We start from the raw sequence: 16237 nt of genomic DNA on the forward strand, positions 1-16237 counted from the left end.
TTGAGGCATTTCCACTGAGAAGTTGAACAGAGGTAAACACCTGCAAAGCAGACCATGTGTATGGTTAAGTATATGGTAAGGTAGGAGAGAAGCCTGGAAAGTGCCTTGTCACTGAGGTAATGACAACATCAACTGTGTTAAATGTTGGCGAATTTCAACAAAATGAGAACAGAAAAATAATCACTGGATTTAGCAACTACTAATTAATAATTACGGCATCTATAATCACACCTATAACATCACTCTGACTGGCTGCAAAAAGTCCCATTGTATGGCATACCAAAATCTGCTCAATCAGTCCCACTGTTGAGTTCTTAGATTCTTCCCAAACCATTAGAACCATAAAGTTGCCTTGAGCATGCTCTCAAGAGTTGAAATTGCTGGATTAAGAAAGTATAAACATCTTGAAAGCTTTTTATACAGCTACCAAAGTACTCTCTAGAAAGGTTTTATTAATTTCTACCACCACCCCACAGAAATATAGTAATTGTTAAAAAAAAGAAGTTTTTGCCATTTTGATAGGTGGTATGTGGTATCTTATAATTACACTTTTATTAATGAAGTCATGTTTGTTTGTTGATCATTAGTTACTTGTTAACAGTGTGTCTATATCTCTTACCCCAAATGAAGGTTGTTACAGGCAAACTATATGTTAAATATCCAGAAGACTGAAATATTGATTTACTGCAGTACAAAAAGCAGATAAACATAGGTGTGAATCACAGCTTGTGAATACACTAGCTGTGTGTCCCTGGTCAGGTAACTTCTCAGGTTCCATCTTGTCCCCATGCAATGGGGATCAGTTCTACCTTTAAGTGTTGTGAACAATGAAGTGATGTAAAAAATGCTGGAAATTATGACATTATTATGATAGTTAACCTAGCGCAAAAGTAACTGCGCCATGGCCGTTTTCTAAAAAACATAGACTGTAGGACAGTTAGTTGGTTTGAAGAAACAAAGATGCCATTTCTTTCATTTCCACCATCTTACTCCAATTCCTGCCCCTCCTCTCAGGTGTTGCCGTTGCCGTGGCAACAAGCACGCGCTGCCCAAGGCAAAGTTCTCTGGCGGTTGGGGACCTCCACTGCCTCACTTTCCTCTGGCCAGCGACTCGGCGGCGCGTCCCGTCCACCTCGCCTCGGATAAGATCTCCCTGGGCCTTAGAACTAGGAGCCGAGCGGCAGCATGGCGAAAGCGGCAGCCTCTTCGCCGCTAGACGACTTAGATCTGAGCGGAGAGGAGGTCCAGCGGCTCACCTCCGCCTTTCAGGACCCGGAGTTCCGGCGAATGTTTTCCCAGTACGCCGAGGAGCTCACGGACCCCGAGAACCGGCGGCGCTACGAAGAGGAGATCACCGCGCTGGAGCGCGAGCGCGGAGTGGAGGTGCGGTTCGTGCACCCCAAGCCTGGCTACGTGCTGCGCACCAGCCTGGACGGGGCGCGGCGCTGCTTCGTGAATGTGTCCAGCAACACGCTGGTAAGCGCGCCCAGCAGCCGGCCAGGCTCCATGAACGCGGCGACCGGTAGCCAATGGTCCCTGCCCTATAGCCTGGCGCCGGGCCGCGAGTACGCAGGACGGCGCGGGACCCGCTACATGGTCTACGATGTGGTCTTCCACCCAGGGGCGCTCGCGCTGGCCCGGCGCCACGAGCGCTTCCGCCAGATGCTGGACTCCACGGCCCTGGAGGTCGTCGAGAAGCAGTTCGGCGTGAAGCTGGACCACAGAAATGCCAAGATGCTGAAAATCAAATACAAGGGGACCCCGGAAGCGGCCGTGTTGCGCACACCCCTGCCCGGGGGTGTCCCGTCCCGGCCTGAAGGGGAGCTGGAAAGCCCTCTCCCCGATTTTCCCTACCCTTACCGGTGCCTGGCAGCCTCCGGGAACTTTGTGGGGCCCGAGCGCCAGGCTCCCTCCTCTCCAGAGGCGGTCCCGCAGCCAGCCCCTACCGAACCTCACTACAGTGTGGTGCAGCGACACCACGTGGACCTCCAGGATTACCGCTGTTCCAGGGACTCGGCCCCCAGCCCCGTGCCTCAGGAGCTCGTGGTTACCATCGAGCTGCCGCTGTTGCGCTCCGCCGAGCAAGCAGCGCTGGAGGTGACGGGAAAGCTGCTGTGTCTGGACTCCAAGAAACCTGACTACCAGCTGCGGCTCTCACTCCCGTACCCGGTGGATGACAGCCACGGGAAGGCGCAGTTCAACAAGACCCGGCGGCAGCTGGTGGTGACGCTGCCGGTGGCGCAGTCCGCGGTGCGCCGGGAGCCCGCTACAGAGACGGAAGACAGCGCAGGCCCACCCGGAACTGACGGCGCGGCCTGCACTTCCGCTGGCGATGGCCAGACCGATCCCGCGGGGGATCGCGTCGGGGGCCAGGACGTGTCTCCCGGCCGAGCTGGGGCTGCAGACGCCGGGATCACTACTCCAGACATCGTAGGGGAGGAGCTTTTTTCCGAACTGGAGGAACGGGACTTTGGCGGGCAAGTGGTTTCGGATACCGACTTCCGGGAAAAAATTGATCCCGGAACAGGGAGCTCACCGGGGGACTGTGGTGGAATCGCTCCTTGTATTTCAGCCGGGCTGCTAGAGTCTTCTGCAGGAAGAAGGAGTGCGTGTGGCGATCTCAGCGTTACCCGCGTGGCTCGGGAAGACACGGGCTGGGAGTCTTCTGATCCAGCCATGGATGGTCCCGGGACAGGCAGCGGGGAACCTCTGTGTCCTCCTTTGCAGTGTAAACAGGATGAAGAATCCCTGACTCTGCTAATTCAGGTGCCTTGGATCCAGCCACAAAGTCTTCAAGGGGATGTGAGCCCCCTCCAGTACAAATTGTGCTTCTCCACCCAAGACTTGGTTTGTTATTCCTTCCTCTTGCAGTTTGCTCCAGAAAATAAATTGAGTAACAAAGAACCAGTGGTCAGCATTTCTTCGAACAATGCAGTGATAGAACTGGCCAAATCTACAGGGTGCTATGGATATTGGAGAGAGTGGTATTATGGTTTAAACAACGATTCTTTAGAGGTAATAAATTCTTTATCGAGTTTTAATATTTGCAATATTCTACCTTTTAAAATTTCTCCAAAAGTATTTTTCTATTGGAACTTTTCTCGAAATATCTTGAAATTGATACACGTGATGATAGATGTCATTGCTCGTTAAACGAATATTGAAAAACAAAACAAAATACCCCAAAGCAATAAACAGCACGCATCCCCTCTGATGGATCAGTTTCAAGTCTTCAAAATTGTCCTTAGTGCATTTTCTTCCCTGGAGTCCATTGACTGAGGAGGACATGAATAGATTCCGAGGATCCATAAACCTCTAAAACTGTATGCAAAAAGTTGAGGATAGTTTCTTCTCGAGAGAAGGGCTATAACTTACTTTAGTCATATTCTGAAAGAGGTTGGTGACCCAAATAGGTTTGAGAGGCTCTCTGTTAGGGCCATATTTTAAGTTGGTAAATAACATTGTCCGACTATGGAAAGTAATCCGTTTACTTCCAGAGATCAAATGCCACTTAGCTTCATTTCTTACGTAGGAAAATGAACTCAGAACCAGGTGTTATTCTAAATAAATCCCTTGTCCTTTCAACTATAATATAGTGCTGCTTCATTTTTAGTCGCTGATATTGGTGGGGTTGTCCTCAGGTCGGCATTTTGTTACATTAAAATGACATCTTTTGCGTCTGTTTTAATCTTTACATCCCTACTAGTATTTGGCACAATGGCTGGCATTTAACAAAGGGTAATGTAAACATGTTTTAAACTGTACAGCACCATTAGCTACATATCTTTTGGGCGTATACTCCAGAACTGGGCTGAGCATTACCTAATTTTTTTTGGTTAAATTTTTCTTTACGTAATTTATTTGGGATATAATTTTGATAATTTAGTATGCCTGTTGTAGTTGTTACTATACCTTTTGGGGTTTTCGAGGTTCTCGAATTTCAGATTCAATACTACAATACTATGAGCAAATATCGAAAACAAACCTTAAAATTTGAAGTTGTAAAGAACTTTTGTAAACTCAAATGAACAATTAATTAGTGGTTTTGGCGGAGGTTCATATCAGTGTTACATGTAAATATTTAAAACTGGGTTTAATTCCCAGAAACAACACAAATTGCACAGATTATATATTAAAAATAAAGTTTTGGGCCTTGGGCTTTCACCTGCCAGAAATTTTCACTTTTTCCCCATTGTTTTTCTAGAAATTTGCTAATAAGTTACATTTATTTTATGAGGGGTATTTTCTGTGAGAAGAGGTTAATTTGAAAGACTGCAAAGGCAGTAAAACTAAGTAGCCAGGGCTGGGTAAAATACTTGGTGATAATAGGAAATTGACTATCTCTTTATATCGTTAGAAGGAGGAAATTTAGGAAAGGGCAGGCGTTTTCCTGTGATTGTCTTAATAAATGTGAAGGCAACTCACAATATGGGAAGAAAGCTTTGTGGACAAGCAGTAGAGAAAATAGTAAAGAATACATTTTAATCTGATTTACTAGTGTGGTAACATTATTTTAGCAAAGAAACCAGACAAAAGTGGGATTTTGGCAACTGAGTTTTATATCTTTGAAGCTTGAAATAGATTTAATACTTCTTAGTCATCACATTTGCTAAGGCTGATGAATCACAATGTTGTTTTTATCTTTACATTTCACTGTCACTGGACCAGGCTCTAAAAACTAAATTTTTAAAAAAATCACAAAAGAGTAGTGGGTAGATAGATAATGTATCATGACTATATTGTTATATGCATTATATGAAAACAATTATAATGTGAAGAGACTGATTTGTGACTGTGAAGTTCAGAATTGTTCCTTTACACATAAGGATAAAAAGTATTTATATAAACCTTAAATATTCACTGGGAATTTTGCTAATGGGTTACAACCACTGAACACAGTATATTTTTTTTAAAATCCTCGTCTGAGGATATTTTTAATAATTTTAGAGAGGAAGAGGGAGAGAGAGAGAAAAAAAAACTGATAGGTTGCTTCCCCTGTGTGCTCTGACTGGGGATTGAACCTGCAACCTTTTGGTCTTTGGGAGGATGTTCCAACTAGCTGATCTAGGCCAATACAGTACCTTTATAGTAAAGTCAGTCACTACATTGTGAAGATGATTTTATGCAAATTGTATTTTAATCATAGCCATTTCTACTATAAATACATATTATTTTTCCTTGGGCTAACTAAAAACTAAACTATTTGGTGTATTTTCTTTTTTTCAGTAATTTTATTTATGTATTTACTTGTTTGTTTATTTATTTATTTATAAAGAGAGGGGAAGGGAAGGAGAGGGAAACATGGATATGTGGTTGCCTCTCATGTGCCCCCTACTGGGGCCCCCAGCCCAGGCACGTGTCCTGACTGGGAATCCAATTGTGGACCCTTTCGTTTTCAGGGCAGCACTCAATCCACTGAGCCACACCAGCCAGGGCTGGTATATTTTCTTTTTTTTCTTATATAATTAATATGACAGTCTTTTCCAAGATAGGAAACTTAGAAATGTTTTTGATGGTTGTGTTTTTATAATACAGTGTTATTTTGGATCTTCAAATAATAGCAAGGCAAATTACTCGAAAAGTGAAATTTTTCTGTTCTGAAGGTTCAACTTGTTTCATAGGTATTCCCAAGTTCAAACACTTTAATAGAAGAAACCTAAAGACTTGTCTTTTTCTGATTTCCTTCCCCTCTTTGGACTAAATAATGGACTTTTTATTTGTAGTTATAAAATTTATTTATTTGAAAGTACAGAGGAAAATACTTTTATTTTGGGTAACAATGAACTGATTTCATGAGTATGGTTATTCCTTCAGTGCCCTAACTGAATACCTGATTTCACGCGATGTGAATATGAACAAATTGCTTTGTGTTTGGGGTTTTTGTGAATGTGATTTTGGCATTTCCTAGTGGTTTGGAAATCTACCTCATTGCTGTAAATAGCTACATGCTAGGGTCACACTGTGTTGTCTCATTGCTTAAAAATAAAATAAACTTCTTTTAAATAAAGATACTACACTTGGCTCTTACCTGACCAAGAACCAAAAGACAGAATTTGAATAGATCCTGTCATGTATATTTCATTAGCTGACTCATTAGGAAGTGTTCTAAAATTGAAGTACATTTCATAGCTGCGACTGCATTTATAGCCCTAGAGGTGATGTTATTCTTATAAAATATTAAGAGGAGAAAAGGAAAATATCATTTGTAAGAAAGATGAGAAAACATCTTTTGTAAGAAAGGAGAGAAAACATACCTCGGATTTAACAGAGATCTAGGAAATGAACTAAACTTTATCTTTTAGGGTCTTTCTGTATATGTGTATGTACTCTTACTATTCTTACTGCTGTGCTCAAGGCCGTCTTCTTTTGCCGAGATGTAGGAATAACATTAAACATTTTAAAAGTGTAATCCTGAACTGTGTGAGAAGTTTTATGAGTTGTTTTTACGTAAAACTTAAATATGCCCTGTAAAGCAGAACATATTTTTTCTTCTTATTTTAGGAAAGGTTATTTATAAATGAAGAAAATGTTAATGAATTTCTTGAAGATGTCCTGAGCTCTCCATTCCAACAGACAACACCCCTAACCCCACCTTTAATTGAAGTCCTTCAGGTTACTGATAGCAAGATTCAAATTCAGGCAAAGGTAAGGATTTCAGTGGGCTTTGTAGAATAGTGACTTAGGACAAAGTTAAAGCCTAATGAATAACTTAATTTTTTTAAAGATTTTATTTATTTATCTTTGGAGGGGAAGGGAAGGAGAGAGGGAAAGAAATATCAATGTATGGTTGCCTCTTGTGCGTCTCCTGCTGGGAACTAGCCTGCAACCCAGGCATGTGCCCTGGCTGGGAATCGAACCGTGATACTCTGGTTCACAGGCCCACGCTCAATCCACTGAGCTACACCAGCCAGGGCTGAATAACTTAATTCTTGATGTTATAATTTTAAGCTAAATGTAGATAATAGCTGGAAGTAGGAATAAAGACTTTTTATATGTAGTTTACTATGTGCTAAACACTCTGCAATTCATTTTCATATACATTATCTCATTTAACTCCAAAGTAGCTGTCAAGTGAAGAATAGAGAAAAACTGACATTTGAAAAGTTAGTCCAGGGACAAAAAAGTCTTTTTGACTCTCAGACCATGCCATACAGTTAGTTCATTCTTTCTAGTTGAATCTTAAGTTTGGTTATTTTTACAGACTTCATTGTTGAATGCAGAAATTAACTAGCACAAATGGCATGTATTAGGGAGAGAGTGGCTCTGAAGAATCACAGTGATTCGAGAACATTCAAGGAATTTAAGAATACCCTTCTAAGAATGATCGCTAAGCCCTGACTGGGTAGCTCAGTTGGTTAGAGGATGTTTGGATTCACCAATGTTGTGGGTTCAATCCCCTGTCAGGGCACATAAATTCTTTATTGACTTTTAATATTTGGGGAGTCAACCAGTTAATGATAAGTAAGTGGAACAACAAATCAGTTTTTTCTCTTTCCCTTTCTCTCTTAAATAAATAAACAAAAGTAGTTTGTAGGCCAGGATTTTTTTATCCTGAGGTAGGTAAGTCACTGAAAGAACTTAATCAGAATTAATGCCAGGGTTGCCTTGTTTGCATTGTCAATAATTGGCAGCATTTGGAGGATGACTTTGAGGAGGAAGTCTGTCTACAGGTCTGCAAGGGTTGGTTGTTCCTTCACAACTTTAATTTTTTCCAGATGATACTAAAATTTCATTTTCTGTTTGTTTCCAAGGATGATTAATTTGTTGTTTCTCTTGACATAGTTGCAAAAATGTAGTAACTCTGAGCAGCTTCAGGAAAAGGAAGAAAGAGCCGATGAAGGAAGTCATCTAACTGAAAAAGAAAAAATAGAACATCCTACTACCTCAACAATGGATTCTGATTCATCTATAGCAGTTGAAGTACTAGAAATAGACAGCTGTGGTTCCGCTGAATACTTGCAACAAGAGTCTCTTGATGTTTCCCCAGTGCTATTTGGAAAGTCTCAGCAACCTGAGTCAAAAATGGAACCTGAATTTATGAAAGAAAAAAGTGCTGTTTACTCAAATGAAGGGAAAGATAATTTAAAAGGACCAGTAATGAGTGAAAAGAAAGAATTAACCGTTCACAATATATCTGGTTTTGACAACATAAAAGAAACCAATATGCAAGATGGTAGTGTGCAGATTATTAAAGATCATGTGACTCACTGTGCATTCAGTTTTCAGAATTCCTTGCTATATGACTTGGATTAATTCTATATAATTTTAGAATTTAAAGGCTAAGAGTTTAAAAATTTTGGATATAATATAAATTATTTCTCTTAACCATTATCCTAAAACCAAAGGTTACTCGAGAAAGTACATTTTCAGTTTAAAATATATTCTCTGTTCACTCTCTTAAAACTGAAGATACTCAAGAAATTAAAATTTGCAATTTTGATTCTAATGGGAACACTGAAGATATTTTTCAGTTTATATACACATAGAGTTTATATACAATTTCTTTAAGTTTTGTGATTCCTCTGTAGATGTATATTCTTTCGAAATGAGAAACGTTTAGTTTGTTACAACCTGTATATATTCACTTCTGTGCTGTTTTTGGCTTCTTTTGTTTACCATCAGTTTCAAAATATTCACTAAGTTGTGGCTGTCACAAAAAGTAATTCTCAAGAATGTAACCAGAAATGTAAGTGTTGGGGTGGTAGAATCTCAAAACTGTTTTGAAGTTTCACTAAATAGGATAGGGGTTTTTTGCTTGAAATATTGTTAGAGATGAAAGAACTTTACTAACCAGTAATAATAACTTAACAGTTATAATGTAAATATACTAAATGACATTTAGTATTTTTGATTCCACACTCTATTTTACTTTTCTCATCTGTCACACACACACACAAACACACACACCATATATATATGTGCATGCACACATATAATACAGGTTATTTAGTAATTACTTTCAAAACTTAAAATTTTTAGTTTTTCTAGAAGTTATTGTTATATATTAAAACATCCCTTGGTTTTATAGAATACATAGCTGAATTTTAGAACAGGAAAACTAAAAAGTCTGGGAATTTGCTCCCATGGGAAAATTATCGTCATTATATTATTATATGAAGACAATAAAATATTTTCTAATTAATTTCCTTTATAACACCTAAAAGAAGGCAGCAGCAGAAGATAATGTACTGTGGCTGTTATTTTGTGGAATAGTGTTTTTATTTGAGGCCAGAATCTCCTACTCCATATTTTCCTCACAGAAATTTTTAGGACAGCATGGAATAAAATGTAGAAAGAAAAATATCTGTTAACCTAATCTCTAACCCCAAAGACTATGAGCTGAGGTATGTATTCCAAAAACTGACATCAGCTATCAATTCAAACATCTGGCCTTACCTTAGTCCTGGAAATTACCTAATATCTTTAATTCTTTAAACTGGGGAGGTCACATCAAAGTACCAAAAGCCTGGCTAGCTGACTAGCCAGGCTACTCATCCTGATTTACATTTATTATCCAGATAAAATCTAGAACTAGACTGGATTAAGGGCAGTATAAATGTAAGTAGTTCATAAAACAAGAGAACTTATTTGCTCCACCTTAGATGACCAAATGCTTTTGCATCCATATACTTAATTTGCTGTAGTGATTTTGAAACTACTTAATACACAATTTTCTTAGTTTGAAATGACTGATTGTACTATCTACACAGAAATTAGACTGAGTAATTTTTGGTTGAATAGAATTGTATAGTTAAGAGAAATGTCTACATTAAATGTGGAATAAATTTTAAGCCTGTTTCCTACTGTGTCCTTTTAAGAAGTATTTCAGTTAAAATAAAGCTGGCACTATAATGCTGCACTCTGGCATGACTGAACTTTGTATTATTCCTGACTATATTTCACTTGCACAGCAGCTTTTTATTGTTCATTATCTATGCCTGGCTAATTTGAAAGCCAGTTTCTTCCAAAGGGAATGCACTGTCAAGAGCTGGGTTTTCTTTATTTCAGACTCAGTTATATAGTGTACAAATAGTAAATATGAAGATATAATACAAACTTTAAAACTTCGAAAATGCCTTCACTGAATTTTGGTGTAATGAATACACAAAATTTATTCTGCAAAACGATTAGGAACCTCTTTATGCAAAAATGATTATTTTATTTTGGCAGCACTAAAAGAAAAAAAACCCACTGTATTTCTACATTGAGGTGAAAACAGTGTTAAAATTTTCTTATCAAATACATTCCAAAAGAAAGTGTATTCTACGAAGGTTCCAAAGCACAGGCAAATCGTAACACAATAATACAGGAATCTGTAACACTTATATTGACTCTGTTTTGACAGGGTGTTTAACAAACATAACTTTTGAATTATAAAAGCAGTAAAGCAATCCTTTTCTAGTAACTGTGTGGAGAGTGAAACTGGGCTTGTTCCATTAATACTTAACAATTTCGTGGTAATATTTTTTACTACTATGACAACTTTAAATAAATTTGAAAATGGAAACGCATACAAAGTTCCAGGTAAAAATATTAATAGATGCAATTTAAATAAAATTCCTCCTCTTCTCTCAGAGTAATGATTAGCTATAACAGATACAAAGACTAAGCTTTAAAATCCAACTCCCAAAATTAAAACTTTTAAATCTTAATCAGACATAAAGGAAAAAGATTACTGTAATTGGACACCTTTTACAAGAATTTTTTGTATTAAAGCAGAAACCCAAACCTTAAACTCTTTTATTTAACTGTCTGTCCTGTTGGGACAAATATCAAAAATAGAAGACTGTCACTTTTGCTTTTGCATTTTTTTTTTTCACTGCAGTCTTCTATAACTTTTACAGAGTTCATGGTCTCTAATATCTCCCCACCCTCCATTTTTCCTAGGTGGGGAAATGGCTGCCATGAATTTCTCACTGATACTTAGAGTTTCTGGAAACATGTACTGTTTGTTACTATTTAAGAGTGACTCAATTTGGGCACTCTGGGTTGATGGTCTACAGGTTTTCTTGTGGTGCATACCACAGTCTCCAGCATGAAAAATCCTAGGTACCTGAGGAACTAGCACTTTCCAGAATTTTGGAAGACAAGATAGAGTCAAATATTGAACAGTCCAGTCCCAGTTATAATCATCATAAGTACAGAAAGTATCTGTGCAGTCGATCAGTTTCTGATATGCATCCCGGGTCAAGGCTAGACCCATATTGTGCTCTGTGGATTTCCAAGTTTTCACGTCTACCTTGTCAGCAATGCCAGAGAAACTTCGACTGGCAGTATAGGTTCCCAGAGAAAGAACATCACACTCAGGACACTCTTGTTGCTTTAATTTCCACATCTTTTTGAAGACATGGTAAAAGTCTGGGGCTAAGTAGTGATCCTCCTCCAGGAAAACTATGAGGCCAGCATAGTCTCGAAGAATTTTGACCCTTTCCCATACAAAATGCAGCTTCCACCACCAGTGGTGTTTGGTTTGGGAGAACTTGGCCTCTCTATAATGGCCAAAGGAGTCAGGATACTCAGCATTAATGCATCCCATCTTCAAAGCTGCATTCTTCTCCAGATCTCTCGGGCAATCTCTAGGGTCACTGCCCGGAAACTCGTTAGGGTACAACTGAATGCTGAAAGGAAAGAACACTTGCAGAACAGGACAGAAATCCACAGCAGCGATCAGCTGATTGATCTCAGTCGACCAGAAGTCATGGCTAAAGATGACGAGGACGTTGTCAATGCCCTGGGCTTTCCGAAGTGAGTCCAGAAGCAGTTTGAGGTAATCAGGCCGGTTATGTACCTGGACCACCAGCACCAGCTCTCCGGGGGCCCAGGAGCCGGCCTTATCTACATTCCTCAGCGTCTGGTCAAAGTTCAGCTGGTAAACCAGGGACCGGTACCGCAGCGTCAAGTTGTCCGCCTCGGGCTGCGGGGCCACCGCGACCAGCGGGGCCGCTGACTCGTTGGAGACCCGACGGATGCCCATGGACACTGGGGGATGGTCCCCAACCCGGCCACCCGCAGCACGCACGGGCTCGGTGTCCAGGAGCGGCGGGGAGAAGGCCTCATTCTTCCTTTGTCGCCCATTGCTGCTCCAGAGAACGAAGCCGCAGGCGGCCACCACGATCGTTAGGATCAGCACCTTCCGCTTGTAGATACGGAACCTCATGGTCTCCTGAGCCGGGAACGCTGGCAGGAGGGTACGGAAAGGAGCTAGCCGCGTCTGCACGGAAGAGGAGAGCAGGCAGCTGTCGTCGCCTTGGCCTGTAGCAGTCGGAACTGGCCCCCGTGGCTGCCCTCGCTAACTCATCCCGGGCCCCAGAACTCCTGGGGCCCGAACGCTCTCGGCTTCACCGTGCTGCCGGGACTCCACACATCTTCACCTGGCAGCTGCAGCTCGGGCAGTAGTCCCGCCGCTAGGAGCCGGGGCTCGTACACGCCTCGGTTCTCTCCATTCAGCACGAGTCTCGGAAGAAGCTCCGCCGCAGCCCCACCGAACCTCAGCTTCGTTACCTGCGCCTCCAGCGGCCCTGTGTCCTCTGCGCTCTCATCCTTAACGCCAGCCCCAGACCACCAAGACCCAGCAACGCAGCCTCACCCAACTTGGGCAGCGACCACTCTGACAACCCGCTACTGGCCCGCGGAGCGCCGCGGCCCTAGGGCCCACACCCCTCTGGCCCGCCCCTTGGGCCGTTGGTTGGCGCTTCCGCAACTCGTGCAGAGGTGCTCATCCGCCGCTGCCCGCTACCTATTGGTCCGTGGCACTGTCGCTCAAAGCTTGGTTTCAACTTCCGCTCGTTGCCTCCTTTTCCTGTTAGGCGCGAGCGGAGCGAGGCCGAGTATAGACGCCGGGTTTCCAGGTAAGGTAGGGTTGGGGCTCTAGGGTGTCCAGAACCCGGGGGTGGACTGGGCCCTAGTAGGGAAGGGAAGGTGAGACCCGCCGCTTTGGCTGGGTAGAGCTCAAGAACGGGCTTCTGCTTCAGGAACGGGACTCGGGCATGGCGCAGCTGGGCCGGGAGGTACTTGTTAAGGACACGTCAGCGTTCTGGGCGGCTGAGCGGTGAGGGTGAAGGGTGCTTGGGATGGAGGAGTGAAACCAGACGCCTGCAGTTCTCCCAGAACGAATGGAGGCGGGTCGTAGCGGTAGCTAGGCCGTCTCGCACGGAACGGGGCCTGTCCGGGATCTAGAACATTGCGGAAGTGGGTGCGGAGAGCAGTTTAAATGGAACTGGAACCTTGGCCTTCTCTGCGAAAGAAAATTAAACATCATTAGGCTTTTCTCTTGAGAGCCACCGGTAATTAAGCTCCTACTCTGTACCGGGAAGTCGGTGCTTGCTGCTCTTGCTGTTTATCGTCTCATTCTAGCCATGCAGTGATTTAAGCTTTCCAAAAAGGTGTTCGCGTGTATGCGCGTTTACTCATGGAAAATTAATAGTTGGTGGATTTATACATTACTAATTGTTATTCTCCTATAAGTACTTGCAGACTACTAATACATTTCAAAATGTTTAACTGTAGTTTAAATATCTTACCACAGTTTTCCTTGTATAGACAGCTTTACCGCAAAGATGGTCAATGTGCCTAAAACCCGAAGGACATTCTGTAAGAAGTGTGGAAAGCATCAGCCTCACAAAGTGACCCAGTATAAGAAGGGCAAGGATTCCCTGTATGCTCAGGGGAAAAGGCGCTATGATCGGAAGCAGAGTGGCTACGGTGGGCAGACAAAGCCAATTTTCCGGAAGAAGGCTAAAACCACAAAGAAGATTGTGCTGAGGCTTGAATGTGTTGAGCCTAACTGCAGATCCAAGAGGATGCTGGCCATTAAAAGATGCAAGCATTTTGAACTGGGAGGAGATAAGAAGAGAAAGGGCCAAGTGATCCAGTTCTAAGCTTTGGGATTCTGTTTTATTTTCGGAAGGAAAATGTTGAAGCAGTAGAAAAATTACCTGTATGAAAATAAATGCAGTGATATTCTTACTCATATCTTTTGTGGGTTTTTTAAAAAATAGGAGTAGAACTGCATGCTTAATGTGGTTCTAAATTAAGGAAATATGAGTAAATTACTTGTGAGTCTCAAATTATTAAACATAGTTCCACAGGAATGAGAATTTTGCTTTTATATATGAATTTTAGGTCAGCTATGGTATTTACATGGGATGGCTTGTAGATGAGTAAGATAGGCAAGGGGCTAAGGTGTAGGAGTCACAGGTGGTTAAACACTTATTCCCAACATTTCTATCTGCATTTTTATTTTATTTTTTTAATTTTATCTTTTTTAGAGAGGAAGGGAAGGAGAGAAGGAGAGAAACATCAGTGTATGGTTGCCTCTCGTGAGTCCCCTTTTGGGAACTGGCCCACAACCCAGGCATGTGCCTTGACTGGAAATCGAACCGTGATCATGTGGTTCGCAGGCCCATGATCAATACACTGAGCTATAGCCATGACTATAGCTGCATTTTTTAAAAAAATAATTATAAGAACATAAAAATCAGATATGTACAAATTTTTTAAATATGCCATAAGACATCACTAAAGAACCATGTTTTAATGTAGTTTTATATTTATAGGCAATCCCCCACCAATTTTTGTGTTAAGAAAATCCTAAGATACTTAATTACAGATTTATTGGTTTTAGAGACCAAATTGAATTAACTCTAGAAGGTAGTATGACGCTTGGACCTAAAACCTCTGATATGGTTCATGGCATCCCTCACAGGATGATGTGTAATTATTGAATAAAATACTCGGAATAGAACACCTGGAACAAAGTCGGTACCAGATAAATCACTGCTCTATTTAAGGCATGTTTGCATTATATATGATTTTTTAAAATAAAAATCTAGAAATAATACAGGGTTTGAGGAAGAATTTAATCACTAGCAATATAAATTTAACATTGTCCAAAGGATCATTTCTTTGGACCGATGCCTTGCCTCCGCCAGCGTGGTGAAGAAACATTTGGACCTCATGTACATAGTTTTTTAAAAAATATATTTTATTGATTATGCCATTACAGTTGTCCTATTTCCCCCCTTCATCCCCCTCCACCCTGCGCACCCCTCTCCCACCATTCCCCCCCTTTAGTTCATGTCCACGTGTCTCAAGTTTTTTGGATTCTATATTTCCCATAGTATTCTTGCCCTCCCCCCGTCTATTTTCTATCTGCCATCTATGCTACTTATTCTCTCTACCTTCTCCCCCCTTCTCCTCCCACTCCCCTGTTGCTAACCCTCCATGTTATCTTCATTTCTATGGTTCCACTCCTGGTCTAGCTGTCCTCTTAGTTTGCTTTTGTTTTAGGCCTGGTTGTTAATAACTGAGTTTGCTGTCCTTTCACTGTTGATATTTTTATCTTCTTTTTCTTAGATAAGTCCCTTTAACGTTTAAAATAATAAAGGCTTGGTGGTGATGAACTCCTTGAATTTGAACTTAGCTGAGAAGCAGTTTATCTGTCCTTCCATTCTAAATGAAAGCTTTGCTGGATAGAGCAATCTTGGATGTAGGTCTTTGGATTTCATGACTTGGAATACTTCTTTCCAGCCCCTTCTTGCCTCTAAGGTCTCTTTTGAGAAATCCGCTCACAGTCTGATGGGAACTCCTTTGTAGGTGACTGTCCCCTTATCTCTTGCTGCTTCTAGGATTCTCCTTCGTAGGTGACTGTCCCCTTATCTCTTGCTGCTTCTAGGATTCTCTTTCATTTTAATCTTGGCTAATGTAAGTATGATGTGCCTTGGTGTGTTCCTTCTTGGGTCCAACTTCTTTGGGACTCTCTGAGCTTCCTGGATTTCCTGGAAGTCTATTTCCTTTGCCAGACTGGGGAAGTTCTCCTTTATTATTTGTTCAAATAAGTTTTCCACCCGTGGCTGTTTCTTTTCCCCTTCTGGTACCCCTGTAATTCGGATGTTGGAACGTTTAAGGATGTCCTGAAGGTTCCTAAGCCTCCTTATTTTTTTGAATTCTTGTTTCTTCATACTTTTCTGTTTGGTCATTTTTTTCTTCCTTCTGGCCCACTCCCTTGATTTGAGTCCCAGTTTCCTTTCCATCACTGTTGGTTTCCTGTGCATTTCTCTTCATTTCAATCAGTTTAGCCTTCATTTGTTCCTCTAATTTGTGACTAAAAACAACCAGTTCTGTGAGCATCCTGATCACCAGTATTTTGAACTGTGCATCTGATAGGTTGGCTATTTCTCAGTCACTTAGTTATTGGTTCTGGGGCTTTGAGTTCTTCAGACATAATGTTTTGGTCTGT

At 41.5% G+C, this 16237-nt stretch overlaps 3 protein-coding genes across 6 annotated transcripts; 2 read left to right on the forward strand and 1 right to left on the reverse strand.

The window, feature by feature from the left end:
- The first annotated feature begins 1185 nt into the window (after positions 1-1185).
- On the forward strand, positions 1186-9852 carry DNAAF2 (dynein axonemal assembly factor 2). Of its 3 annotated transcripts, XM_037047189.1 has the most exons (4): positions 1427-2766; positions 2872-3015; positions 6502-6645; positions 7783-9852. In XM_037047189.1, exons 1-4 carry the CDS (start codon positions 1507-1509, stop codon positions 8251-8253), a joined length of 2019 nt encoding a protein of 672 aa, XP_036903084.1. In that variant the 5' UTR covers positions 1427-1506; the 3' UTR covers positions 8254-9852. The 3 variants fall into 3 exon arrangements, with proteins under 3 accessions (XP_036903083.1, XP_036903084.1, XP_036903085.1); XM_037047188.1 differs by having other exon boundaries at positions 1186-3015; XM_037047190.1 differs by lacking the exon at positions 2872-3015.
- A 497-nt stretch (positions 9853-10349) lies between these two features.
- MGAT2 (alpha-1,6-mannosyl-glycoprotein 2-beta-N-acetylglucosaminyltransferase) lies at positions 10350-12680 on the reverse strand. The gene has a single exon (XM_037047191.1). The coding sequence runs from the start codon at positions 12155-12157 to the stop codon at positions 10817-10819; it is 1341 nt and encodes a 446-aa protein (XP_036903086.1). The 5' UTR covers positions 12158-12680; the 3' UTR covers positions 10350-10816.
- Positions 12681-12742: 62 nt separating this feature from the next.
- Positions 12743-13969, forward strand: RPL36AL (ribosomal protein L36a like). 2 transcript variants are annotated; one of them, XM_037047196.1, is made up of 2 exons: positions 12743-12848; positions 13540-13969. In XM_037047196.1, the coding sequence occupies exon 2, from the start codon at positions 13557-13559 to the stop codon at positions 13875-13877; it is 321 nt and encodes a 106-aa protein (XP_036903091.1). In that variant the 5' UTR covers positions 12743-12848; positions 13540-13556; the 3' UTR covers positions 13878-13969. The 2 variants fall into 2 exon arrangements, with proteins under 2 accessions (XP_036903091.1, XP_036903092.1); XM_037047197.1 differs by having other exon boundaries at positions 12768-12848; positions 13526-13969.
- The last annotated feature ends 2268 nt before the right edge of the window (positions 13970-16237 follow it).

The sequence above is a fragment of the Sturnira hondurensis genome, unplaced genomic scaffold (genome assembly GCF_014824575.4).
Source record: "Sturnira hondurensis isolate 20B ecotype Veracruz unplaced genomic scaffold, ASM1482457v3 Scaffold0005329, whole genome shotgun sequence".
In the NCBI taxonomy this organism is placed as follows: Eukaryota; Metazoa; Chordata; class Mammalia; order Chiroptera; family Phyllostomidae; genus Sturnira; species Sturnira hondurensis.